General features: G+C 55.0%; 1 protein-coding gene across 1 annotated transcript in view; it reads left to right on the top strand.

Annotated features, from left to right (window-relative positions):
• The window catches only part of EFCAB6 (EF-hand calcium binding domain 6), a 276300-nt gene that overhangs the window by 2598 nt on the left and 246906 nt on the right, over positions 1–26796 (top strand). Inside the window, exons 2-4 of the mRNA XM_075552609.1 lie at positions 3728–3825; positions 16182–16330; positions 22251–22462. Coding sequence (XP_075408724.1) covers positions 3764–3825; positions 16182–16330; positions 22251–22462 — 423 coding nt within the window. The 5' untranslated portion in view covers positions 3728–3763. The remainder of the gene's footprint in view (positions 1–3727; positions 3826–16181; positions 16331–22250; positions 22463–26796) is intronic.

Here is a 26796-nt window from a genome sequence, read left to right on the forward strand (position 1 = left end):
TAAGAGAAGCGGGGGGGCTTCAGACAGCAGACAAGTGGTAGAGCGAGGCTTCTACCTAGGGCTGCCTCCAGACAGAACCCAAACCCATGGCTGGCATCCGCTGCCCACCTCCAGTCTGAGACTCCAAATCCCACTCCAGCTCTGCGGTGACAGTGGCAAATAGCTGCAGAATGGTACATGGAAAGGAGCCAAATACAGGTGCCCCAGGAAGGTCAAGCCCTTGGGGTCAAGCGAGGATCCCCGCAGTGGTTCACAAAGCCGAGCTGCATGTCTCCCCGGGTGCTTCTGATCAGCTCCAGGAGAGGAAACCACAGTGAACAAGAAGGACATTTGTTTCATCCAGGAAAATGAACAACCCCCAACCAAACTTGCCACCCTGAGTCCATCTGGAAAAACAGAATATCACCCAGAGGCTGCGTGGAAGAAAGGCCAGGCAACCTGGTTCCCAGGTTTGCCTGGGGTCGGAGTTTCCTGGCTGGCCATAGATTTTGTTTGGCTTGTTCTTCTTGGAGCCCCCGCCACCACCTGAGCCATCCAGGTGTGAAGGACACAGCCGCGATGGCCATCTCTCTGAGTCCATGCTCCTGCAGCCCGGCCCCAGCTGTTCCTTCTGTTTCTGCTGGGCCTGGACAGAGTTAGGAGCCGCCCTCCTGTGTGGTCCCATGCTGCTCAGAAGAGGGCCCGCCACACCTCCCTTCGTCACCGGTCACCTGCTCTCTGCAGGCTGCGCTGGCCTCTCTCAGGACTAGGCTCTCGAGTTGGTCCCAACTTCTATGCCCCTCGAGGACAGCACAGAGCAGCCTCCAGAGCTTCTCCAGGGCTGTCACCTTTAGAGGTGCAGGTGACCCCGTCTTTCTCCTGCAGAGAGCCTGGTGGACTCCGGCCACAGACCTTTCACCTAGCAGCCGAGCACTTAACCCCCAGAGCGCCCCGAAGTCCTTTACAATAATGCTGCTGTTAGGTGGCGTCGAGTGTTCTGACCCATAGCAACCTCATGGAGAACAGCAAAACCCTGCCCGCCCCTGCGCCCTCCTCACAGCTGTCCCTGTGCCCATTGTCGCAGCCACCTGTCCGTCCACCTCGTCGAGGGCTGCCTCTTCTCTCTGCCCTCCACTTTACCTAGCACGATGTCCTTCTCCAGGGACTGTTCTCTCCTGGCAACATGTCCAAAGCGTGTAAGACGAGGTCTTGGCATCCTTGTCTCTAAGGAGCACTCTGGCCGTACCTCTTCCAAGACAGATTGCTTTGACTTCTTAGCAGCCTGTGGTACTTTCAGAATTCTCCAGCTCCACCATCGATTCTTCCATGGTCTTCCTGGTTCAAGTCAGGGTCCAACTCTCGCATGCATATGGTAACATCCCAGCATAACAGCTGCTGCTTCCTGGTAGCATACTGTGTGCCTTTGGAGCCCTGGTCCTGAGCTCACCCCTGGGAAAAGTCTTCGCACCCCACACCCGGCAGGAACCTCCGAGCAGGTGGCTACAGGGTGAAGGCATTTTGGACTCCTGTCTAACCAAAACCAAACCCACTACCCTGGAGCTGTTTCCCCGGGAGAGAGTAGACGGCTCTGCGGGGCTTTACGTAGATCTTGAGTGAAGCAGTGGCCCCATCTATCTTCTGAGGAGCAGCTGATGGTTTGAACCACCGACCTTTTGTGTGTCGGTCCCGAAGGCCCTGGAACCCACCTGTCAGATCCCCAGCCCTTGTGTTTCTGAGCATCCACAAGTGCAGCTGCTCAGGCGATGAGTGAGTGAGTGGAGGAGTGAGGGTAAGGGAACAGTCGCTGTGTGTGGTCAGGGGTCCCCCGTGACAGAGTAGCACCACCCCTGATGCAGTTCAGCTGGCCTTTCCCTTGCAGCACCCTGCCCACCTTTTATTCAGCGCTTTTTTCACCAAACCAAACCTCCCAGCAAAACCCACTGCTGTCAGGCCGATCCCGCTCACGTCGACCTCTGAGACAGAGGAGAAGGGCTCCTCCTGGGTCCCTGGCCGGCTACTTTCAGGGACACAGCGTCCCCTTCAACCCCAAGGAGCCACTGGGAGGCAGGACCTTTCTCTCAGGGGCGCCCTTATACAGCTTCTGCAGGCACGTGTCAGCCGAGAGCACCAACACCCAGCCCATCTTGATGGACACGAGGATGCTTCTCAGGTACCTGCGATCAACTGCTCATGCCTTCTGTTTGCTTCCAACCTTGTCCCATGGAACCAAATGGCAGTCTGCGTCCCCACCCCCACACGGTGGCAGTCTTGTTCGGCGCAGGGCTCTTCCTGCCGAGGCAGAGGGCTGGCGCTGGTGCAGTGGTGGTGGTGGCAGTAGCATTGGTTAGGAACCAGACACCAGAGCTTCTCGGCAAAGGAGGGAGGCCCACCTCCCCCAGGCCTGCCTTCGGACTGGGTTCCCAGGCACCTCAAAGTCCCAGGTCTGGGGTGGGAGGCGGGGCGTTGTCTTTATGCTCCTGGCTGGTGTTTCTGGCTCATGCACTTCAGCTTCTCAGGCTTCTTCCCATTTAGAAAACCTCAGTGGTTGCTGCAGCGGTTAGGTGGTCCTGAGTCATTTCTGACTCATAGCGACTCCGGTCCGACTGGACGGAACACTGCCAGACCTCACACCCTTGTTGTTCCGTTCAAGGTCATTGTGACCCTCACTGTGCCCATCCATATTGTCGAGGACCTTCCTCTTTGTCACTGCCCCTTCACCTAACCAAGTATCGTATCCTTCTCCTGGGACGAGTCTCTCCCGACTGCGTGTCCAAAGAGACAGCTCACAGGTGCCTTGAACGGTGACCAGCAGCCTGGCCTCTGGTGGGGTGTCCCGGAAGCTCCGGGGTGAAAGCGTGACCTCCCACCACCAGCAGCAGCTTCTCCCGCGAGCCTGTCGGCCATGCCGAGTCCCGGGTCTCACCTGGGGCCCATGGTCAGCAGGTCTAGAGCAGGAAGCCCTGGGCCTGTTTCTGACAAGCGGCCTTGGGATTTGAACACACACCGAGTTCCAGAAGCCCCGATCGCTCGAGCCAGGAAGAGCTGGCGTGGCCGAGGGCACAGGAACGAGTGGTCTGGATGGAGGCTTTGAGCCCACAGCCATCGAGTGGGTGGACCCTGACTCACAGCAAACCCTACTGGGCCTCAGGGAACTTGGCTCCATACACTTCTCAGTGTCTGATGCTCTCCCGAATTAGGTACCTCCAGGTGGGCCTGAACCTTTCTGCCTGAGCCTGTGACACCTTTGCCCACTCAGGAACTCTAGAGAGTGTGTGCTCCACTTTCCCCCACAGAAACGAGCTGGTTTGAGAAACTGGTCCTGGCCAGATGGCTGCGGGTGGAGCCCCGGGACAGAGACTCAGTGTAGATGCCAGGAATTTGGCTCGGGCACAGGACCTGGCCTCAGGCACCTCAGTCTCCATTCCAGGACCCATGGGGAACAAGGGGAGTGTTTGAAGCAGGCAACCACTGGCAAGGCCGGCATTTAAGAATGACTGTTCAGTCTGCTGGAGGACAAGCGGGGGTGATGGCAGTCGGGGCGGGTGTGCATGGAATGTGCGTCAGTGGCGGGCTGAGCTCTGGGAAAGGGGGGGCAGCGCTGACATCGAATACATCCCCCCAGGAGCTGAGGACTGGCCCTGGCTTCCCACCGGACCCCCAGGCCTCGGGCTGCCCAGCCCAGCCCGGCTGGACCACTGAGCCCAGGAGGAAGCCTGTGCGCTCACATGCTCACTCTCCCGCTTTGCAGACGCCTCACCTCTGTGAGTCTTATATTGCCTGAAGGATGAAACGGAAAAACCCTTACACGCAGGTCAGCAGCTTCAAGTCCTGCAGCACGAGAGCCAGGTAAGAGGCCACCCCCACGCCACCCACTGGGGGTAGCCAGGTCGGGATGGGGCGCTTGTGGGGAGAGGTCTCCAGAGAGGACCGCCTGCTGCTGTGCCTATGGGTTTGAATCAATTGTTCATGTAAGCTGCTGAATGCCACGCCCAGGTGGTCCAGGGCCCCTCCTGCGTTCTCCTGCCCGCATCCTTTCTTAGCGCTCACAGGAAGGAGACCTGGTGGCACTGTGGTTCAAGTGCCTGGCTACTAAGCAGAAGGTGGGTGGCTACAATCCCCCCACCGCAGCCCTGTGGGAGACAGGAGGGGCCGTCTGCTCCCGGTAAGCTGGATGGCCTTGGAAACCCACAGGGGCAGCTTCTCAGGGTTGTTGCCCATCTGAATCCACTTGACAGGAGGCGCTTAGCTTTAGGGGGTGGCCCCGCCAGAAGCACAGGGAACAGACACGTTTTTCTCCAACACCAAAAGTTTTCACCACTTAGACACGTAGAGGCACCTCGGAAGAAGGGCCTGGCTGTCTACCGAAAACCACTGGAGGAACCTCATGGAGGAAAGTTCAACTCTGACAGGGGCCACCATGAGTCGGGGTCACTTGGGCCACTCATCCCTGTCTTCATGGCCACGTCAGCTGTTCCTGGCCTAGAGACCAAAACACTCACTACCATGGGGCTGCTGCTGATGCACAACGATCCCATATGATAGTTTATTATTATAGTTTATTACAGAGAGGACAGCCCCACATTTCCCCCACAGAGCAGCTGGTGGTTTTTGAAATGCCAACCTAGTGGTTAGCGGCCCCACGTGGAACCACTATGCCACCAGGGCTCCACGCGGCCTTGGGATCAGGGGTTCCAACGGGAGGTGTTCATCCGAAGTACCTGGCAGGCTTGCCTTTGAACGAGTCCAGGCCAGAAGTGTGACTTCCAGGGGAGGGGTCTCCTCTCTGTGTGCTCCGGAGAAGGTAGGCCGTTGTTTCCGTCCAGCTTCAGCCCCTGGGTTCCCTGGTGTCCACCTGAACAGCCAGCCATGGAGCAGAACGTGGAGCACGTTCCCACGCTCTCTTCCTGCAGCTGTGCTGCTTGCCCCTCTGCGGCCAGATGTGCCCCAGTTCTAGCTCAAAGTCACGCCCTGACCGCCATCCAGCCGGTGCCAACTCACAGCAAGCCTATAGGACAGGGTGGACCTGCCACTGTGGGTTTCTGATGCTATCACTCTTATAGGAGTTAAAACCTCGTCTTTCTCCCATGGAGCAGCTGGTGGTTTTCAACTGCTGACCTTGAGGCTAGCAGCCCAACCTGTAACCACTATGCCACCAGGGCCCCCCTCCTTGGAGAGTTCTTCATTAATGCAACAAAGAGAACCTTGGATTCCCAAATGGGATCCCCAGAGCCCCAGTGAGCTAGTGACTAGGCCTTGGGCTGCCCCGTGATATTCTGCCCCCATGGGTGTCATGCTGACCTTGGCATTTGCCTCATGGTGACCCGTGTGACAGAGGAGAAGTGCCCCAATCTGCTGTCTCAGCTGTCATCTTACTGCAGCCCACCTCCAGGCTCTCCTTGTAGGACATCCTGGGTGGGCTCGAACCCCTGACCTCTTGGTTTGCATGAGCACCTAACCGATATGCCCGAGGCTCCTTTTCCACAGGCACAGGATGCATACTTGTGTGTGTGCCTGAGTCCATCCGGAACACACAGTAATACGCTCTGCCTTCCACACGTACAAGTGGAACAACCTCAATCTGTGGCCAACCACTACGATACTCACAGACCCGTGTCTCCAGCAGTAGTGAACTCAGACAGCAGCCCCGCCCGTGTCACCGGCACCAGTGCGTGGGGGCTCCGGGAAGCGGTGGCCTGGCTGATCCACTCAGGTTTCCTCCTGTTGTTAGGTGCCGCCAGGTCGGTTCCGGCCCATCACGACCTAATGCACAACAGAACTACACACTTCCCAGCCCTGCGCCGTCCTCCCAATTGTTCTTATGTGCGAGCCCATCGATGCAGCCACTGCGTCCATATCTCTTGTCAAAGGTTTTACCGTCTGTTTTACCGTCCCTCTATTTTGCCAAGCATGGCTGGTTCCTCCGGACAATGTGTCCCAAGTATTTAAGACAATGTCTCACCATCCTCGTTTTCAGGGACATTCTGGCCTCACTTGTAGACAGATTTGTTTGTTCTTTTGGCAGTGCACAGTGCTCTCAATAGCCTTCACCCACTCCCGCTCTAGGGCAACCCGCCCCCCTCCCCACACACCCACCGAGTCAACTCTGACTCACCGTGACCCTAGGGGACAGGACAGAATAAGCCCTGTGGGCTCCCGAGACTGTAACTCTTTAAGAGAGTAGAAAGCCTCATCTTTGTCCCGTGGAGCAGTTGGTGGTTTCAAACTGCTGACCTTGCTATTAGCAGCTCATAACTGCTACACCACCAGGGCTCCTCCTATAGGGGGCAGCAGCAGCCAAACTCTGACAGTTATTGGAGCCGACCGACAGCCGGGGAAACACAGCTGTCCCCATCTCAGAGGACTTGGCAGGACCCAGGGAGACGGAGCTGATCCACAGGATGTGTTCACCAGCCCTTGTCCTGCTCGAGGAGCTGGGAGAGAGAGCCTCCTTGTTCCCAGCAGTTACATATTCAAAGGCTGCAGCTTATACTCCTGGGCCCTGGAGCAAGGGTATGACAGTGGGACCCCACGGTGGCTTCCCAGCACCACTGTGACTTCCTGCGCCTGGCACCCCAGGGCTCCAGGTAGCCCTTTCTGTAGGTCCAACTGAGGTCCAGCAGGGGCTGCTCAAACAAGACTCTGTCCACTGGAGGGTGAGCACAGGCCTGGCCAGATGGTACATGCCGTCCCAGTGGGGTCTGCCTGCAAGCCCGCAGCCAGGCGTGCCGCCCAGACAAGGACCGTTCCTTTCACAGCATCCCAGCCAGCCTGCACGATGTCTGGGGACAGCTTGCGGACACAGCAGCTGAACAAATGAGGGGTTTCACCCAAGTCCAGGTGCAGAAAGCGGGAGTATGTGCAGATGGGAGCCGAGTGCTGTTTGAATAGTAACTCACTGCTGCCCGGGGGATCCCAATCCACAGAGGCCGCTAGCACTGAGTAACACTGCCCCATGGAGTTTCCAAGTGCATCCTCATGACGGACATGGACGGCGGCCCCAGGCCCAGTGGGAAAAGAAAACAAACTCGGCCCAGTCCCGAGTTAGGCCCAGTAGGAGTTCCAGATCCGACCGCTGTGGTTCACAGCGGTGTCAAAGGCTGTGATGTCAAAGGCTGAGCTTGGGAAGCAGAAGGCCAGACCTTTCTTGAAAGTCTCTCGGTCTGGAAGCGCCGCTGAAACCTGTTGAGCCTCACAGCTGCCCATGCGCCTCCACTGCAGGCAGGTGGTAGCTGCTCTGGAGGTATGGGACCCAGGCCTCCCGAGGGGCAGGTGAGCATCATAGCCTGAGCCCCGCACTGCCCCCACTGGCAAGCTTCTCTCCACTGGACTGGAGCGTGTGCCAGCTTGGAGAGATCCGTGCTAGATCCTAATTTTGGTCTCTGGGGTTGTTGTACGTGCCGTATAGCATGTGTGGGCCCATTTGAGATTGGTGGTGGGTTTGTGTAAATGAGGTTGGGGGGGGTTGTGAGTGGTTGGGTTGGGATAGGAGGGACCACCCGGTGTGGAAGGACTGCCTGGGTGTGCATTGTAGATTGGAGTGGGGGAAGGGGAGAGCTGCTGGCTGCCAGGATGGCGCTTCCTAGCAGTGGAGGCAGGACCCATGCTTTTCTGCTAAATTGAGTTCTGAGGGCTGGCTGGATTATTGTTCAGGACAGCCCATCATTTGGGATAATTCGTGAATCAACTCGCATCTTATAATACCTGTGTTTACACCTGTAGGCACGGCAGGCGGCGTCTGTCTCAGGTGGTGATGCTGGGTGCTTAGGGAGTGGGAGGGGGTAGTACTGGCCTCCAGGGGAGGCAGTGAGGCGTAGGCACCTGTATATCTGGTTAGGGCTGAATCGAGGCGTCTGGCTTTCCGACGCATGCTCTCCGAGAGGGCACGGAACCCTTAAATCGGTTTGTGCAGCCCAAAGTGCCCACTCCTGCTGGCTGATTGATGTTCTTGGTCTCCCAGAGCCCACGCTCACCTCATTCTGCACACCCTTGGGTGTGCACATGTGCTGGGCATGGGAGCTGCTGCCCAAGGGCAGTCGGTTTGTGTGCTTCTGGAAGGGCCCCACCTGCCAGGCATGGCGCGGTGTCCCCGGGAGGACATGCTGTAAGTGCTCCCCACTGTTCTGAGCCCAGGCAGGGCAGTGGGGACGTGTTGGGCTCCTCACTGCAGGGTCAGCAGTTCAAAACCATCAACCTCTCCGAGGGAGCAAGCCAGGCCTTTCTACTCCTGTCAAGAGTTACAGCCTTGGAAACCCACAGGGGCAGTTCTGCCCTGTCCCATAGGGTCGCCATGAGCCGGCACCAACTCCATGACCGTGAGCTTGCTTGTTTGCTGTCCACTTGATTATTGTGAGTGGCCGCCCCCTGGGGCTTCCCAGGCTGTAAATCTCGACAGAAACAGGCAGCCGCCTCTTTCTCTCGCAGCACTGCTAGTGGATTGGCACCACCTGCCTCCTGGTTGGCAGTCGGATGCTTTAACCACCACGCCACGAGGGTGTCTCTGTTCCTCTGTGGCCTTGGTGTGGGCTGCAACCGCCCCTTCGGGGATGGCCAGTCCCCTTACGTTAGCAAAGCAGGGTTGGTGGAGGGGGCTTTGAGTGCCTCCTTCACAAGATGTAACAGGAATCTGAGACGGGGAAGATGGATGCCAGGCCACAGGGAGATCTCCCCCAGGACAAGGACCTTCCCTCAGAGTCCACAGAGGAGGGCGGAGAGAGAGAGACAGACAGAGACTCCCCCCAGAACTGAGGTCCTGGATCTAGACTCCTAGCAGCCTGAGCGGTGAGGCGCCACAGGGTTTCTGTATCTGAGCCCAACTGGCAGTGGTGTGAGCCCCCCACGGCCCCTCAGAAGAACCGTCTGTCGGTCCCCCTTGAGAGCATCATCCCTGCGGAGCATGCCGTGCGGGCGCCGTGCTGACTTGATGACAACCGGTATAGAAGAACACACACATCATGCACACACAGTGTCCCTGTCACTCGGGCCATGTGGGTTTGGTTTCTTTTAAATTTTAATAAATCATCCTACTGAGGTCTCTTAAAGCTTTTATAACAATCCATGCATCCATTGTATCAAGCACATTTGCACATAGGTTTTACTCTTGGGTTGAATTTCTTCTCTTTAAATAAATGGATCCTTGGATCTGAGCCACAGGGCTGTCATGGCGACCAAGGTGGAGAGCCCAGGGGCCAGCAGAGTGGCCACCATTTTCGTCCAGCGATTCTAGTGGTCACTAGGTGTCCCTGGGTCAGTTGTGGCTCATAGCTACCGAAGGACACCAAGAAGCGCACACTGCCCACCACCACCCTGCCCTCACAGTTGATGCCTTTGAGTCCAGGGTTGTCTCCCAATCTGGGGGGGGGAGGGCCTGCCCCTCCTCGATATGTCAGGCAGTGCTGCACTGCTGTGCAGGTGGTTCCCACTCGCCAGTGCTGGGGGAAATCGATCACCAGTACTTCCTCATTCATCTCTCCTGATCGGGAAGCTCGGTTCCAACCTGCCCTCCAGATTTGAAATCCCCACAGCCCTGCTTCGGCCTCACAACCCAGCCACCATAGACTGACCCATGGAGAGGTGCGTGGGCACAGCCCCTTAGGGGCCACATCTGATGACTCAGCAGGGGGCTCTGGACAGAAGTCTCTTCCAAGCCCGTGGAGTCGTGGACAGAAGGCACAGACCCAGGCCCTTTCCCAGGGCAGCCTTAGCTCATTTACACTCGATGACTGGGCCCCAGCCCTGGAGTTTCCAAGTCAGGGCGGAGCCTGAGAAGCTGTGTTTGTTGTTCTTTAAAAAATAAACGACAGTTTGATTGACATATAATCTGCAAAGCATACACTTGGATGGTTTGCACTCATTAAAAAGAGTTGGTGCAATTATCCCCACAGTCCACGCTAGGACCGTTCTTCCTCCTCGTCCTCGTTATTAGCTCCCCATTTCCCACAGCCTTTCATGCCATGCCCCTGAACATCGATTCGTCCAGTTGCCACTCACTAGATTTACCCATCCTGCATGTCATATGAAGAAAAACACACCAAAACAAAGAAACAAATCCCACAGAGGAAAATCCCACCTGAAAAGAAAGCAGAACGTTTTAAAAGCCAGAACACACTTAAAGTGGGTGAGAAGCTGCACTTCTGAAAAGACCCCTTGGGGAAGCAGGAGCAGGTGGCGCAGGGCCCACTGGAGAATCCCTGGCCTAGAGCTCCCTCTCCGACCCCAGCAGTCTCTGTGAAAGGGAAACAAGGAACCCCAATACGGGACTGCTTCAGGAGGCCTCTCCATGTGCAGTAGCTTCCTGTCCACTGGCTAGAAGGAGGACGTTTCCTGGGAAAGGGTGGTTTTGCTCCCTGGTTGCCTCTCAGAGGAGCAGGCATATCACAGAGAGAGAGATGCTGGGTGGTGGTGTGTTGCGGGGAGGGGGGCTGGTAAGCTCCGGGTTTCCTGGTTCTGCCTTTAACCCTTGCTGCCCTCATCCCGACACGCCCCAGTCAGACTGTAGGCTGCTGGAGGACCCGGCGGCGGCAGCACGGCTCTTCATTCTTTTTCTGGTTCCCAGCACCCAGCCAAGGTGAGGCCCAGAGCGATGGCCGATGAAGGGAGAAGCACGGAGCCTGGAATAGGCGCCAATGCGTCCATTCTGACTCAGCCACCTGGACTCCAGGACAGGGTGGAACTGCCCCCCAGGGTTTCTGAGACTAGCTCTTCATGGGAGCAGAAAGTCTCATCTTGATGCTGAGGAGCGGCTAGGTGGTTTTGAACTGCGGATCTTGGTGGTGAACAGCCTAACGTGTAACCACTCTGCCCCTAGGGGGCGCCCTGTGGAAAGCAAGGCCCCTGGGGAAATGCTTACCTGGAAAGGGCGGGGGTGGGGGGTGTTCCCTAGGTGGTGTAGATGGCTCAGCATTGCCCTCTTAGGGAGACAGGGTTGGTGGTCTGCTTCGGATGGGTCCCGGCCCTGAGGACCCCGGGAGCAGTTCTGCATGCACTCACAGGGTCACCTGGAATCGGATGTGCCTGGACACCAAGAAGAATCTTTGGGCAGAACCGAGACAAGTTGGCGCTCCTTCCAGAAGCAGCCGGGCTTGTCCTGTAGGGGGCTCAGCATCTGGGAGGGGCCATTTGTCATGAGGCCCAGCAGGTCACCCAGACCACCCTGCCCCAGGGGAGGGGCCTCCCCCAGGCAGCCAGCGGGCTCCAGAGGCTCAGGGAAAAGGACCTTTCAGATGATGATGGATTTTGTTTGTTTTCCTTCCTCCCAGTCATTTCCCCCCATGCTGCCTTCAACTAAGTGTTCCTGGAACTGAACGGCTTTGTAGTCTGGTAATGAGGGGCTCAGCGGGCCGCCGATTTCTCACTCCTCGGGAGGCGCAATGAGGCTGGAGGCCAGCGCCCCCCGAAGGCCTGATTGGTATTAGGAGGTGGATTTATGAGTAAATTCAAGAAAGCACAGCACCTCAGAACGCAGGCAGAGTTCCCCCCATCCACCCCCAGCCCTGGTTGGCCTGCAGGGTGAGGCAGGAGACTGCGCTCTGAACCGCCAAGACCCCCGGCCTCTGGGAGCTGCTAGGTTTTCATCTTGTCCCAACCCAGGACAACCAGGGCGGATGGCTCTCTAAGACAAGGGAGAGAGAGGGAAGCGGATCTCAGCGTCGGGCTCAGCAGCTGTGCTGTTGCCATCCTGAGGTGCCCTGCTAGGAGTCCATTCCGACTTCCAGCAACCTGATGTAAACAGAACAAAGCCCTGGCCCTGCACCACCCTCACAGTGGCGGCTATGTTTGAGCTCATTGTGTGGCAGCCACAGTGCAAACCCATTTGGTGGAGGGTCTGCCCTGGGCCAGTCGCTTGCCTGCTGTGTAATCACTAGTTGGGTAAGAAGAATCCTTTGTGGTAAGCATTGTACCGCATTGGATGGCTAACCGCAAGGTCAGTGTTTCAAAACCACCGGCTGCTTCTTGGGAGAACAACGAGGCTATCTGATCTGTAACAACCCTCTACAGACACACTTTGAGCCCTGGTGGTGTAGTGATTACACTGTGATCCACAAGGTCAGCCATTCGAAACCACCAACTGCTCTGAGAGCAAGATGGAACTTCCTAGTCCCATGAAGAGTTACGGTCTTGGAAACTCACAGGCGCAGTTCTACCCTGTCCTATAGGGTCACTATGAGTGAGCCTTGAATCCAGGGCAGGGAGTTTGAATTTGAGGTTTGAGGCAGTGGGTGGGTTTGTTGGGTAGCGGGTTCCGCAAGCCCCGGCAGAGTCCTGGTGGCTCTCGCAGTGACTGAAGGTTGGCAGTGGAGTGCCTCAGCTGCTCAGTAGCAGAGTGATGCGGCCTGCTCCCATTCACATCTGCAGCCTGGGAGACTGACTGCTGGGGTCACTGCTGTGTCCTGTGGGGTCACCATGAATCAGGATCAACTTGACAACAGGGCTTTGGCATGACAAACCCCCTTAATAAATGTCGTGGGGTCAGAAGAATACATATAAACTGTTTCTAAAACGAAAGGATCATTTTTAAAAAGAAAACAATTATCTTCCTAAGGCCAAGTTTGTCCTCTCAAATCTTGCTTGCTTTTACCTACTCACACTTTCTCATCATTCTTGGCCGTACCACCCCCACTTCTCAAAGTCCTAGCGCAGGTTAAATCCAGCTCTCTGCCAACTGGGGCCACTGACCGCCACGGGAGACAAACCCCCCCAGGTGGACTGGCTCACACCCTCAGGGTCATGGACCTCAAGATGCTCTGGCTGTCACTGAACATCTTCTGGCCCTGTTTGCCTTGTGTCTAGACATCAGTTTCATCCTCAGTCCCATCTGAGTCTCCATCCCTCTGTCACAATCTGAGACACCTCTCTTCAGCCTCCATTCTCTGTTGCCCACCTTACTTCCCCATTGTCTATGATGACCTTACCACCCCATTGCCTACTGATGACCTCACCTGCTCATGGTCTACTGATGAGCTTCCCTCCCCGTTGCCTACTGATGAGTTTACCTGCTCATGGTCTACTGATGACCTTACCTGGTCATTGACTGCTGATGACCTCACCTGCTCATGGTCTACTGATGGCCTTCCCTCCTCATTGGCTGCTGGAGGCTTTATCACTGTCTGCCAATGACCTTGCTGCCTCACTAGCTACTGTTGACCTTACTTCCTCATGCGCTGCAGACTTCCTGTGAGAAAATGGACACAATCGAGTGGTCTTCCCTAGCTCCCCTGATCACACTTGGACCCATCTTCTGTGCCTTCTCTTGGTCACGACGGACAGACTTCCCAGGTTGTTATGGGTGTTGGGTGTCATGGGTTGATTCCAACCCATGCTCGATGCCGTGTGATGGCAGACTGCCCCACCGTACAGATCACCAGCAGCTTTCCCTTTAGATGGCATCTCCCTTACAAACCCAGAACCATGGGCTCTCTCCTGCCCCATGGCTCGTGGTCTCCCTGCTGGATGACTGTCCTGAATGTTCAGGCCTGTTACAGACACAATCTTTTTTTTTTTTTTTTTAGTTCTTAAAAATTTAATCATTTTATTCGGGGGCTCATACAAGTCTTATAACAATTGTATTTCTACTTGAGCCCTTGGTATCAGCTCATTTTCCCCCTCCCCCCACCCTCCCACCCTCATGAATCCTTGATCAATTATATATTATTATTGTTATTTCGTGTCTTACATGGTCCATTGTCTTCCTTCACTCACATATCTGTTATTTGTCCTTATATGCAACCTTGTGATGGGTTCCCCCTTGTTTTCCCTTCCCCACCCCATTCCCTTGCCCTCATGATATTGTTACTCCCACAACTGTACCTGTGGGTTCCATCTGTCCTGAATTTCAGGCACACGCCCATCTTGAAGACACGTCACCTCTGGGCCCTTCTCTTCTCCAGCTCCTCTGTGGTCCTCTGCTCTTTGGAGAGCAGCATTCCCTCCAACACCTGAATTACTGTCCATAAGTCTTCTCCAACCTGGAAGTCTACCATCCACCAGGGCAGACTTCCACCCCACCACCCTGCCTGCACTGCCCAATGGGATCCTTAGTGGTTCTCAACCAGGGCTCAGTCCAAAGAAGATCTGTCCCTCCCTGTGATAGGTAGGTTTATTGTGCCAACCTGGCCAAATGAAGGGCGGAGAGATAAATGGCTCGGCGAGCATCGCCTTTCTTGTCTCTTGCTTTTTGATGATTGGACCAGCATGCGGCTGCCTTAGCTAGTCCTCTGCCCCAACTTACAAGCTACACTACCTGTGGGACATCCAACCCATGGACTGTGTCACCGTAGTTTGAGGTTCCTTTAAGACCTGCTTCACCATGCTACTGGAGTATACATCCCTTGATCTGGGGACTGTCGGATCCTGTCATCTGGCTGACTGTTGGTGACCTGCCTTGCTGTTTGCTGCCTGTGGTCGAATAGCCTGAATTTCTCCACAGAGGACTCAGCTGTCTGCTTCTTTGACTTGTACCCGGCGGCCCTCAAGATTTGAAGGACTGCTAGTGTATTAACTGTTTCACGGAAGTGAGTTGCACTGAGTCATTTATACTACTCTATAGACTACTTAGCTGTTTATTTCTTATGTTGTATATATCTATCTATGTAGATATACATAAAATCATAAGTACCCTGGTTCTGTTTCTCTAGAGAACCCTTCTGACACACTGCCCATTGTACATGATTACCGTTTTGGCATGTTATCTACCACTGTACCCCTAACCTTGGCCTCCAGGGCACATAGCCTCCTGGCTTCCCAATACCCACTCCAGCTGCCCTTTCTTAGGCACCTTTGCTGGCTTCCTCCCCCGGAATGCTGGTGCTGAAGAGTCTCCAGGCTCAGTCCTGGCCCCGTCCGTCTCTCTTCTTCTGCCGCTATCCTTGGCGTGCTTACCCGATCTCCTGCATTCACGTCCATCTTGGCAGGCAGACAGTGCCCCACACTTACATCCTTATCCCCAGGCTCTCCGGGAATGCAGACTCAGATACGCAACAGCCAGATCACACTCCCTGGTTGAACATGTACTCAGTGGTCAGCACGTGGTTGGACTGGCATCTCCTTGTGGGTGTTTGGTGTGGCCAGGTCCCCTTTGACTCTCAGTGCAGAACTGCCCTCTGGGAACAGACAGCCAGGTCTCTCCTCCTGTGTGTGGAATGACTGATGGGTTTGAGCCCCTATCTTTCACTGAGCAGCCATGTGCTCAACCATCAAACCCACAATGGCTCCTTGAGCTGACCTTGAATCCTTAGAAACCACTAGCACGTAAACCTTTGCCTCCGACTCTGCTTTAGCCTCCCCTTCCTGCGTGTGCAGAGCCTCAAGGTCAGCAAGGGTGAGAGCACACCCCCTTATGGGGCCTGTCCTGAGCATGGGCACTGCCCTGTGTCTGCACACTCACTGCTCCCAAGTTGATGCCAACTCACCGTGACCCTACAGGACAGGGTAGAATTGCTCCTGTGGGTTCCAAGACTCACTCCTTACGGGAGTAGAAAATACCATCTTTCTCCCATGGAGCGGCTGGTGATTTCGAACTGCTGACCTTGCAGTTAGTGGCCCAATGAGTAATGACTCTACCACCAGGGTGCCTTTTACAGGAGTAGAAAGCCTCATTTTTCTCTGAAGAGTGGGCTGGTGGTTTCAAACCACTGGCTTTGTGGTGAGCAGCCTGACATCTGACCCACTGAGCCCTGTGGTGACATCCTGGATTCCCGGGACTGAGTGGGAGTTTGTCTAAGCTCAGGGACACCCCACTCACCAGCCTTTCTTGCCAGCTCTTGGGACGTCCAATGGTCACCCACTGTCTCTGGCAGTCACGATGCCAAACGATGGCCTTTGCTCTTGGTTGGCTTGTTTCAGCTCTGGGCGTGTCCACTTCTCAGCCCAGGAGGCTGCCTCCAGCTGCTGAGCTCTGTGTCCATTTGCGTAGAGACAGCGTGTGGGCGGGGCCTCCCAGGGACGGCCTCTGGGGGCAGGGCTTGGCCGAAGCCATTGACCACACCCCTCCCTCAGAGCTCTGGGAGGTGGGGTGGGGCTCTACCATCCTCCTGAAGGAGCCCTGGTGGCACACAGGGTTAAGCACCCAGCGCCTGGGATCTCCATGGACAGATCTCTTCATTTCTGGGGTCGGAATTGCCTAGACAGCTGGCTCCGGGTGGGCTTCAGCTCCGCTGCCAGGCACTCTTGGAGGTTACTAACCCACGTGTTTTCTTTTGACATTACAGGGGCTTAATGGAAACAATGGAGATGGCACCCGATGGGCAAATGCTGTACTTTCCTGCTCAGAGCTGCACCCATCTACGGCCCCACTCGTCTCCCTGCAGGGTTTTCTCAAGCACCTGCTTCCACAAGATGCTCAGACCGTCTTCCACAGGTGAGCAGGCCGTAGCCACCTGGGGCAGCACCCCATCACAGGAAAAGGGAAACTGAGGTATAGGTGGAGCCGGCAGGCCTTTTAGCCATCGGCTACCTTCCATGTTGTTCCCAGCACCTCAATTACTAGACAATAACGGGCAAACTTGCCGTCGTTGACCACCCCACCTCCTGTGCCTCACACCTCACTCAGGGACTGTTCCCCTTCCTCTCTGAGGACCTGCTCTGGATGCTCCCTGTCCCTGGAAACACTCATCTCCTAGCGAGGAGATGGGGACGTAGCAGGACAAGGAGGAGGGTCGTTCCACTTCTAGTGAGTGCTTCATTCCGTCCCAGGACCGACCCGGCCGTCTAGCTCCTTCCCTGGGGACAGCTGTGAAGGTCCCGTCGCTTGGGTGAAGGGTTCACTCGTCCACTCACAGCCTGTCCACAGGGCAGCACGGGCCTCTCTGGGCTGGCTCACCGGTGTCTTCCTTGTGGGCCCTTTCTACACGCCGTGCTCACGGCCCCTGTGCTCCAAACAGAACTGGTTTTCCTCTGAATTCTGGGTTCATTCCGGCAGCTGGGAAATGTGGGAAAGAAGTCTGTTCAGAAGGGAATGCACAGGAACCTCAGGTTCCGTGTTGACTTGCTGTTGTTGGGTTTGTAGAAGCAGCAAACTCATGTCTTGAATCCTCTTCTGTGAAGACACATCGGGGCGTCTTGTTTCCTGGGAAACTCCACTGGGAAACGGACATCAGACGCTTTTTAACACGGCGAAGAGCCCCATCCTCTGCCGCTGGTCATTTCACCTTCAAGCCTGGGGCTGCTTTTTATTTCAGGTGTTTGGTTGGTCACTGCCAGTCTGGCCCCAGGACTCGCTCTCACCCTGCAGAGCCTTCTCCCCCAGTGTCCATCAGCCCTTGTCTGTCCGATGCTAAATCCTGTCCGTGGCTTCTGGCGTCCTCAGCTCTTGGGTGGTTCTCAAAACGATCATTTTCCGCTGATCCGACTCGCTCTCCCTGCTCGATGAGAGTGACAGTCTGTTGTGACTATCCATATCCGAAACGGATGCAGCAGAACAGCGCATCAAACTGCCCTCAGAGACGAGAACAGTGCCCCGGGTTCCACGCCCACCAGCAGGCGGTGCAGAGAGCTCCGTATGCGGGTGATGCTTTCTCGACAGGTCTTCCATCCGGCCCTTACCCCCCGCCTCTCCACATCTTCCTTGAAGAAATCTGCGCTCTTCAATCTAGCACCACATCCAAATGACAGGCTCGCCCTCCCGAAGGGACTAAAATCATGTTCCTTTGAAATGTTTTTTGAATATTGGAAGCCAGAAGAAGTCTGAAGGGCCAAGAGCAGGTTTTCCCAGGAAATTCCTGCAGGGCAGCCCTCTGTACCCTCAAAGAATGAGCAGGCCTTGGTGGGGGGAAATTTCCAGGTGTAACTTTCCGGGCCTTTTTCCTACACAATGCAGTTTTCCATCTTCTTCAAACTTCATCCTCCTAAGCCCCATGATTCTCCAGGGTCCTTTGGGAAAATCTACCAGGATGACCCTTGTCTGAGATGCTTGCCCGGTCACCACCCCTTTCTGCACTGGCCTCTTTGCCCACCACATGCTCGCGGAAGCCATCGTGTTGTTGGTGATTTTTCTCACGAAGGCCCCCACTGTTATCAGGGCAGTGAATGGCCGACAGAACTTGTGGTCAGCCATCCATGGGTCACCACATGTGTTGTTTGGGATAAACTTCACATGTGTGAAATGGATTCCAAAAGTAACTTTTTGACTAACAGTCATTAAATCTAAGATATTACATTAGGCATATGAGATTGGGGGGGGAGTTTTCCTTCAGGGAATTTATAATAGTTTCAAATCGATATTTCTCTGATACTTTCAAATTAGAACCATCAATTTCAAGGATGGGGCTTCTGGGAAAGCCATGGGGCAGGGGTGGGACAAAAAAAAATGGGAAAACCTTTCAAGTCAGCATGTACACGAACAGATCAGGATTGGATTGTGTGGCTGCCCTGGGGCAGGAGGAGGGGTCCGGGGGGAAGTGGTGGCCTCTGGGGTTGTTGACATGCTCTTTCTGAGATCCGAGTGGTGGATGGTGGAGGACACTGGGAGTCAGTGGAGCTCTTTGACCACATGTTGTTTGAGATGACCATCAGACACCATCTGAGGTCACGGAGAACACTGGCCAGGTCTGGAGCTTCGGGAGGAAGTCAGGAGCTATAGGTCTGGTAGAAACAACAACAGCAACAGCAACAACAACAACAACAACAATAAACCCGTAAACCCCAAACCCAAACACACTGCCATCAAATCAAATTTCAGCCCATTGTAACCCTGTAGGTCCAAGTAGAATTGTTCCGCAGGGTGTCCAGTCTCTGTGGGAGCAGGCAGCCTCATCTTTGTCCTGTAGAGTGGGTGGTGGCTTTGAACTGCTGACCTTGCAGTTAGCCGCCAATACCTAACCCGTTGTTCCCCCCAGCGCCCTTCAGTCCAAACACAGAGATGGCCGTTAGTGACGCTGGGCAGTTAGCAATGGAGAGGGAGGCGCAGGGATTGCATCTGTGAGCATGGAGGTTCTTGTTGGAGGTCCCAGCCCCTCCTCTCCATCAGGATCGATGCTCGGTCCTCTTCTCCACCTCTGTCCTCTCCACAGGGGAGTCCCCTGGTCCATTGCCGTGTCTCTAAGTGACATCTCGGTCCTGAACCTACACCTCTGACCTCCTCAGGAAACCCCAGATCACGTTTCCACGGGCCTCCTGACCTCCGTGCTTGGGGGTCTGGTGGGCATCTCAGATGAGGCTCCCCACTGTTCTCAGTCAAGGGCCCGCCCTACCCATCACCTAGGAATCCTCCTCAGTCTGCCCTTTCTTTCTTCACCCTCCCCTCCCGCAAAGACGCTAATACACCAGCAAGACCTTGCCAGCTTGGTTTCAAATGGAATCCCCCTTCCAACTCCTTGTGTTTAAACCTACATGATTCAAGCCAGCCTATCACCTCCTGTTGGACCCTTGGGCTCACTCCCTTCCAGGACTTCTTTCCTTAGTCTTCACTCCCCTGGGATCCGTTGTCCACACAGCAGCCACAACAACCTCGTCAGCAATACGTTGTGAGAACCTCGTGTCGCTGCCCACCCTCCCTGAGCCTGGCCACTGTGCGGGGACTCGGACCTCAGTCGTGTAGGCAGGCACCTGGGGCTCCAGGGTGGCTACCTCAGGCTTCAGCTCCCCGCCTCACTCAACATGTTTGCCCTCCGTCCACACTGGCCTCTGACTCTCCTGAGCTCACCAAGCCCGTTCCTGCTGTGATCAGGTGCCATTGAGTCAGTTCTAGCTCACAGCAAACGCCAGTGTGCGCCAGAACGAAGCACCACCCAGTCCTGCACCCCGGCCCCACTCGTTCGTAGGTTTGAGCCCGTTGTTGCAGCCGCTGTGTCCCTCCATCTGGCCGAGGCCCTTCCTCTTGGAAACCTTCTGGAGAGCAGCAAGAGATGGCCACATCTGTGCCTGGGGGCTGCTTTCCTCAGCGGGATGTTCTCCTCTCAGCTTCTTGGTTGGCTGGCCCGTGCACATCATTCAGGCTGCAGCTCTTAGAAATGCCTCAAGGCCACTTGGAGACCTGCTCCCATCACGGAGCTCTCCAGCCACGCCCTGTCAGCTCACTAGACGGCCTGCATCGCACCAGCCGTGACCTGGTCCCGTGGCCGCTCTTTTCTCCCCTGTCTTCTCACCTCTAGTAAGCGTTAGCTCTGCAGGTCCTGGGGCTGTCTCATTCCCTTCTGCACCCCAGTGCCCAGCGCTGTGGCCGGGACATGTGTGTGAGGGTCTTGGAAGACTGTTGTGAAGGGTGTCATGACCCTGCTTTCTCGAAGGTCACTGCTGTACCTGCCTCCTTTCTTCTCCTCCCCACCTGTGGCCCCACCTCTTCCCATCTCCAGGCCTGCCCCTTCACCTTTCAAATGGACCTCCCACTCCAATCTCCCCCATGTGACTCACCCCTCCCCCACGCAAGCTCCCCTCCCCCAGGAGGAGCCACGTGTGCAAAGGGCTTCGGACATGGCGGTTTGGAGCGGCCACCCTTAGTCATTGCACTGGCCCTTCTGTCCTGTCCCGGGGCAGGTCTCAGGCCAGCCTGTCTCTGTTCATATAAGCCAGCTGTGGAGGCGCACAGGTGCTGTCTAGCCAGAGGGTAAGGAGGATGGAATCAGACGGGGTAGCTGATTCACCTTCATGGACAGGACTGCCCCCCTCCCAAGGGGCACTCTTGGCCAGAGTGTGTCCCCATGGCCTCCAAGAGCAAGCATTTAGGAGGCCCCATGGAACCCGAGGTCCCTTTCATGCCCTTGTCTTGGGAACTGGTGGTGTTGATTCTACCATTGTCACTGTCCTATCCAGATGCCAAGGGAAGGGACACATGCCCTCCCTCCTGGGGGATCCCTAAGGTGACACTGTGATGGAATGTTTGGAGTGGGGGCATGGCTGTAGCCACCTCCGGGAACCCAGCCTGCCCCGCCTCCCCAGGCTCCCTTTTGCATGGACCCAGATCACACCTCTGACACCAGCCACTCCCTCCTTCCCTGCACCTCGGGGCCGGCCAGGCTGTGGGCTCTGTCTCCGGCCCGGCACCGCTGCTGCAGTTCGGTGCGATTGAATCGGCTCTGCTGCAGAAGGGCGCTGCCTGCCCGGCCTTGCACTGTCCTCGTGATCCTCGTTTTCTGTGAGCCCACGGTGGCAGCCACTGTGTCCATCTGTCTCATCAGGCATCTCCCCCCTCTCCTGCCCCTCCACTTCACCAAGCACGAAGTCCTCCTCCAAGAACTGGCCCCTGCTGACAAGTCTCCCCCTCCCTGGGGAGCATCCCGCTGCCCTTCTTCCAAGACAGAGCAGTCTGTGCTGTGGCAGCTCGGGGTGCGCGCAGCCCTCTGTGCCGGCACCAGCACGCGAGTGTGTCCGTCCCCCAGGGCCTGGGTTCTCACGGCCACAAGCGGCCTTCAGTAACCAAAGCCCCAGGCTCGAGATCCTTGCCCTCAAGGCTTTCCTGCTGCATGGCGACCCAGGTGTTAGAGTGGGGTGTCTCGAAAAGGATCTCCCCTCCATCGTCTGTAGGGGACAGGTCGCCAGGCATTGCTCCCACAGCACCGCAGGGTGGATGTGAACGGCCCAACCTGTGGTCCTAGTGCAGGAGACATTGACTGTGTCAGCCTCGTTTTCAACTGCCCGAGTGCATTCTCACTTCTTACCATGCCCCTCGCCAGCAGCCTCCCCTCAGCTGTTTGTGGAAAGCAATGGCCACATTCTTCTGTGACCTTGTGGCATCTAGATCATAGACTCCCAAGCTTCTCTGGCCAATCAACCTCTGCTTTCAGAACAAAAGAAAACATTTACTCCATGCCCCCCCTCCCCACCCATTTTAGTACTCTGGCCCATCAGCTAGGGTAACTGTGGGCATCTGCCTTGGCCCGGTCCCAGGCTGCCCCTAGGGGTCAGAACCGTCCACTCAAGGCGACATGGCTAAACCATTATCTCTCCCTTGTCTGGAAAGAGAGACCATAGAAATGTAAGAATGACATCTTGTTCCATAAGAGGGTAAACTGTAAATAGGGTGTTTGAAGAGTAATTTGAAAATGACATTAATTTGTACCTAAACTTTCTCCCAGGATCCATGTTTTCTCGCTCCTTGTGACAAAAGCCCTTTTTGGGAAGATGATCTTTGCCTTTTTACCCCCTCCTCCTACTGTGAGGGCCTGAAGGGCAGAAGGCGGAAAACGTGGCATTTTCATCGCAAGTCATTGAATGATTCAAAATGTACCCATAGCTACACTACAAGAAGTGGTAGATGTGGACTCTGAATCGAGTCTGTTAAAACAGTCGAAGGGTCTTTAGTCTTGGTTTTAAACACCTTTCACAAACATCACTGTCTCTTACAGCCACCGCTGTTGCAAACCCATGGCTGTCTTCTCTGGACATTAAACGGCTGTTATTTAAGAAAATTAACCAGAAAAGGAGTGACTTGAGGAAAGCCTTTCAACTGCTGGACCTTGGAGAGAACCTGACGGTGTCAAAGAGTGAGCTGAGGCGGGTCCTCACCGCTTTCCTCCTGCCGCTCACCGGGGAGCAGTTTCAAGACCTGCTGGCTCAGGTAACCGTGTGGGTCCCTCCGCGAGAGACACTGTGAGGGGGACAAGGGGAACCCAGAACCCGGGCCACTCAGAGAAGGCGAGGAGGCGCGGAGGGCACATCATCCCTGTGTGGTCCCGCGTGACCCGGGGTAACTCCACGAGAGAGGAAGAGGAGAGAGGGAACATAGTACATGTTGTGCTAACGACTGGAGACGGCTCAACTAGAGCTAGCATGAGGGATAGGAGAAGGGCACGTCATTAGTGTTGGGCTAACGACTGGGGACGGCTCAACTAGAGAGCAGATGGGGTAGACGGGAGGAGCATTTGGTCAGTGTTGTGGAAACGAGTCAGGATTACCCCATGAGAGAGGATGAGGTAGAAGAGCAGTTCTCAAGCTGGTGGTTGTGACCCCTTTGGGGGGGTGGAATGACCTTTTCACAGGGGTCACCGGATTCATCACAGTAGTAAAATGAGAGTGATGAAGTAGCAACAAAAATCATTTTATGGTGTGTGGGTGTGGAGGGGGGCACCGCCACATGAGGAACTGTATGAAAGGGTCGCGACATGAGGAAGGTGGAGAACCACTGAGGTAGACAGAGGGTGCCCTAGTCCGTGTTGTGTGAACGACTCAGCATACTCCGTGAGAGGTGAGGAGTCACTGCTGTGTTAATGGCTCCACATAACTCCAGGGGAGAGACGGTTTGGGAGAAGACGGGGCATGTGTTCTGTGGTGACTGCCCACGTAACACTATGACTCAGCAGAAGCACTCAGGACAGTGGGCACTTGCTCAGGGTAGTGCTACTGACCCCGGTAGCCCAGTGAGAGAGGAGACGAGGAAGAGGAGGGGGGCCTGTAAGCAGTGCTGCAGCAATGACTCTGGTAGCTCAAGTGGAACGCACAGCAGGTAGGAAGGAAGGACAGGTAATGCGTGTTGTGGTAATGACTCAGGGTAACGCCATGAGAAAGAAAGTGAGGTCGACGAGAGGGTCACTTCATGAGTAGTGTGGGATTGACTCAGGATAAGTCCCATGGAGAAGGTAAGGAGGGTGAGAGAGGGATGTAATCAGCTGACTCCGCATGCCTCCATGGGACAAAAGATGAGGTCGACTAGAGGGGTGTGCAGTCAGCCTGCTGGTAGTGACTCAGGATAAGTCCAGAGAGGAAGATGAGGTCGAAGAGAATAACTTAACTAGACAGAAGATGAGGTAGATGAGAGGGACATGTCATCAGCATTGTAGTAATGACTCGGAGTAATGCCATGAGCGAGAACGCGAGGCAGGCGATGGGCATACAATCAGTGTTGTGGTAGCGACGCCAGACAAGTCCCTAGAGGGAAGCTGAGCTAGAGGGAGAAGGCAAGTCGTCAGGCTGCACTAATAGCTCAGGATCACTCACGGAGAGAGAAGATGGCGTAGATGAGAGGGCCACCTCATCAGTGTTGCAGCAGCGACATCATACAATCCACTGAGGGAAGAAGAGGTACAGGGGCATCAGCACAGTGTGGTACTCGTAACTCGAGATAACTTGGGAGAGAAACCTGAGGTAGAAGAGAGGGGCGTTGAGTCAAGGTTGTGTAATGACTCAAGATCCCTCAATGAAAGAGAACGGAGCAGAGGAGAGGGGCACTTGATCGTGTTCTCTTAATGACTCAGGATGCCTCTGTGAGAGAGGATGAGGGGCACAGCGTGGTTCTAATGACTCGGGATCATGAAATGAGAAGAATGAGGTAATGACTAGTGGGGCGGTGCTGACTAGGGTAACTCAATGAGAGAGGGGATGAGGTCAAGAGAGGGGCAATCGATAAGGGTTGCCTTAAGTCAACACGAGGAGATGAGGCAAAGAAAAGGGCTCGTGATCAGTGTTGAAGTAATGATTCAGGCTCACTCTAGGAGACAGAGGACGAGGTAGAAGAGTGGGGTCCTTAAACAGTGTCGGGCTAATGTGTGAAAAGTTGAGGTCGAAGAGCAGGGCGTGCAGTCAGTCTGGTGGTAGTGACTCGGGATAACTCAGTGATGGAGAAGCTGAGGTCGAAGAGAGAGGCGCAGAATCACTGTGATAGTGATTTCTCAGCCTAACTAGGAGACGGAGGCTAAGGGAGCAGAGGATGTCATCGGTGTTGTGATAAAGACTCAGGATCACTCAGTGTGAGAGAGATGAAGTCGCAGAGAGGGGCACTTAGTCAGTGCTTTGGTGATGGCTCGGGATCACCCAAGGAGAGAAGATGAGGCAGCGGAAGGGGCACGTAATCAATGCTGTAGGAAGGACGCGGGGTAGCGCTAGGGGCCGGGCAGTCCCCGTGACTCAGGATAACTCCGTGAGACAGAAGAGCATCTAATCATGTGTGGTAATGGCTCAGGACCACTGAACGCTAGCAACAATGAGATTGAAGAGAAGGGTGCATGATCCCTGTTGCAATGAATCGGGTAACTCAGTGAGGCAGAAGATGGGGTAGAAGAGAGGGCAGGTAATCAGTGGGGGTGGGGTGGGAAATGACTCGGGGTTACTCCGTGAGAGGGGATAGTTTAGAGGGGCATGGACTCTGTGCTGTGACAGTGACTCACCATAACTCAGGAGAGAGAGGGTGACGTAGATGAGGGGAACGTGTAATCAGTGTTGCTCCCCTGTACCCCCCGTTTCCAAATCAGAATTTTTCCTCCTTTTCCTCCTCGGTCACGGAATGTCGTCATTGGTGATCGCGGTTCGCATGTACCCGGTCTTGTCTTGTGTGTCATGGAGGTGCCATCATCGTTTATCCTTTCCTTCTTTAAATTTTTCCTTGGGATTTCTCTGTGAAACTATAGGGCTAATTTTTTATTTTGGAAATGTATTTAGCATTGAGTCGTTACTATGCATTCGGCCCGATGTTGGACACTGAAGTCATGGCTGAATCAGCCATGTGCCCTACCCTGGAGGGATTCCCGGTGCTGTGACACATGGCAGAAGGGTTGGCAGGTGCTGTTGTTGGGTGTTCTGGAGCTGGGTTTGACCCACAGAGGCGCCACATGATGAAGTAGAACTAGACTGTAGTCTCCTTTTCAAAAGTCTGTGATCTTCATGGAAGCGGATCATTGGGTCTTTTCTACCTTGGATCCACTGGTAGGGCTAATAGGTGTGAACAGCCATTCGTTTGCCACCCACTGTGTCACCAAGACTCCTTCCTGATAAGTGCTGAAAACCAAGCTCACTGCCATGAGTGGACCTTTAGTTAGAGTGTGAATGGAGAGCTAGAGGTGGGCTACCTATGTAGAAATGAGGGTGCTAGTCCCAGGAGGCTTAGGCGCTTAAGCTTAGGTTGGAGAGACAGTTGGGTATTAGCTAGAAAGAAGGAAGGGAGGAGGGAGTGGCCGCGGGATTAACCTTTGTGAAAGCCCAGAGGCCTGTGTTGGCATGACATGATTCTTTAGCAAAGGAGTAAGGCCATTTCTACCTGAAGTGAGGGGTATGTTTCAAGTTGTGATGAGTAGTGAGGGGCCAGCCCTAGAAGATATTAAGTGGCACAGTTTGGCCTTTGCAGAGTTTTCCAGCAGCTGTAGGGAGCCAGGGAGGGCTTGCCGCAGGGCATGCTGCATTCACTTGGAGAGCGGTGAGGGAGGACAAGGGGGTCAAACTTTGGGTGTGGTCCCCGTCCTTCAAATCCAAACCCAAAGCAGTGCCATCAAGTTGATTTCAACCCATGGTGACCCCACATGTTACATAGAACTGCTCGATCGGGTTTATTCATTCATTCATTTTACATATTATCAGGAGAGACCAGCCCTGGAGAAGGACGTCATCACAGTGACTGAAACAATGGGCTCAAACCTCACAACACTATGCGGACGGTGCGGGGCTGGGGGGTGGGTCGTGTTGTTGCACACAGGGCCACTGTGCGTTGGGACTGACTTGACGACTCCTAACAACAACAGTAAAGGGGGTTTGGGGCTGTGCTTATTATGAAAGCCGATTTCTAGGCCTCCCTTCTGAAGGACCAGTAGGTGGGTTTGAACTACCAACCTTTAGGTTAGTAAAAAGGAATAATTGACTAAAGAGTGGAAATAAAACTTTCTCAAAATCAATCTATCCAGGATCACCCTCATGAAGAAACTAGATGGGGCCAAGCTCCCGAAGAATAGCGTCTGGGGATCTAAGTGAGGCATCAACTCAGTCCATATGGAAGAAGCACACCAACCTGTGTGATCCAAGGATTGTAACTACTATAATTCAAACCCCAAGGAGGGAATGGTATTAGAGCTTAAATTGTGAACACCTAGTTTGCAGAAGGCTGCGGATGACAGTGTGGAGCCAAAATGCATTCTCAGGGCCCACACATGGTACACGCATGGACTAAGCCTCTCGCAAATTCCCTCTGGTCCT

This window comes from Tenrec ecaudatus, chromosome 6 (genome assembly GCF_050624435.1).
Source record: "Tenrec ecaudatus isolate mTenEca1 chromosome 6, mTenEca1.hap1, whole genome shotgun sequence".
Taxonomy (NCBI): Eukaryota; Metazoa; Chordata; class Mammalia; order Afrosoricida; family Tenrecidae; genus Tenrec; species Tenrec ecaudatus.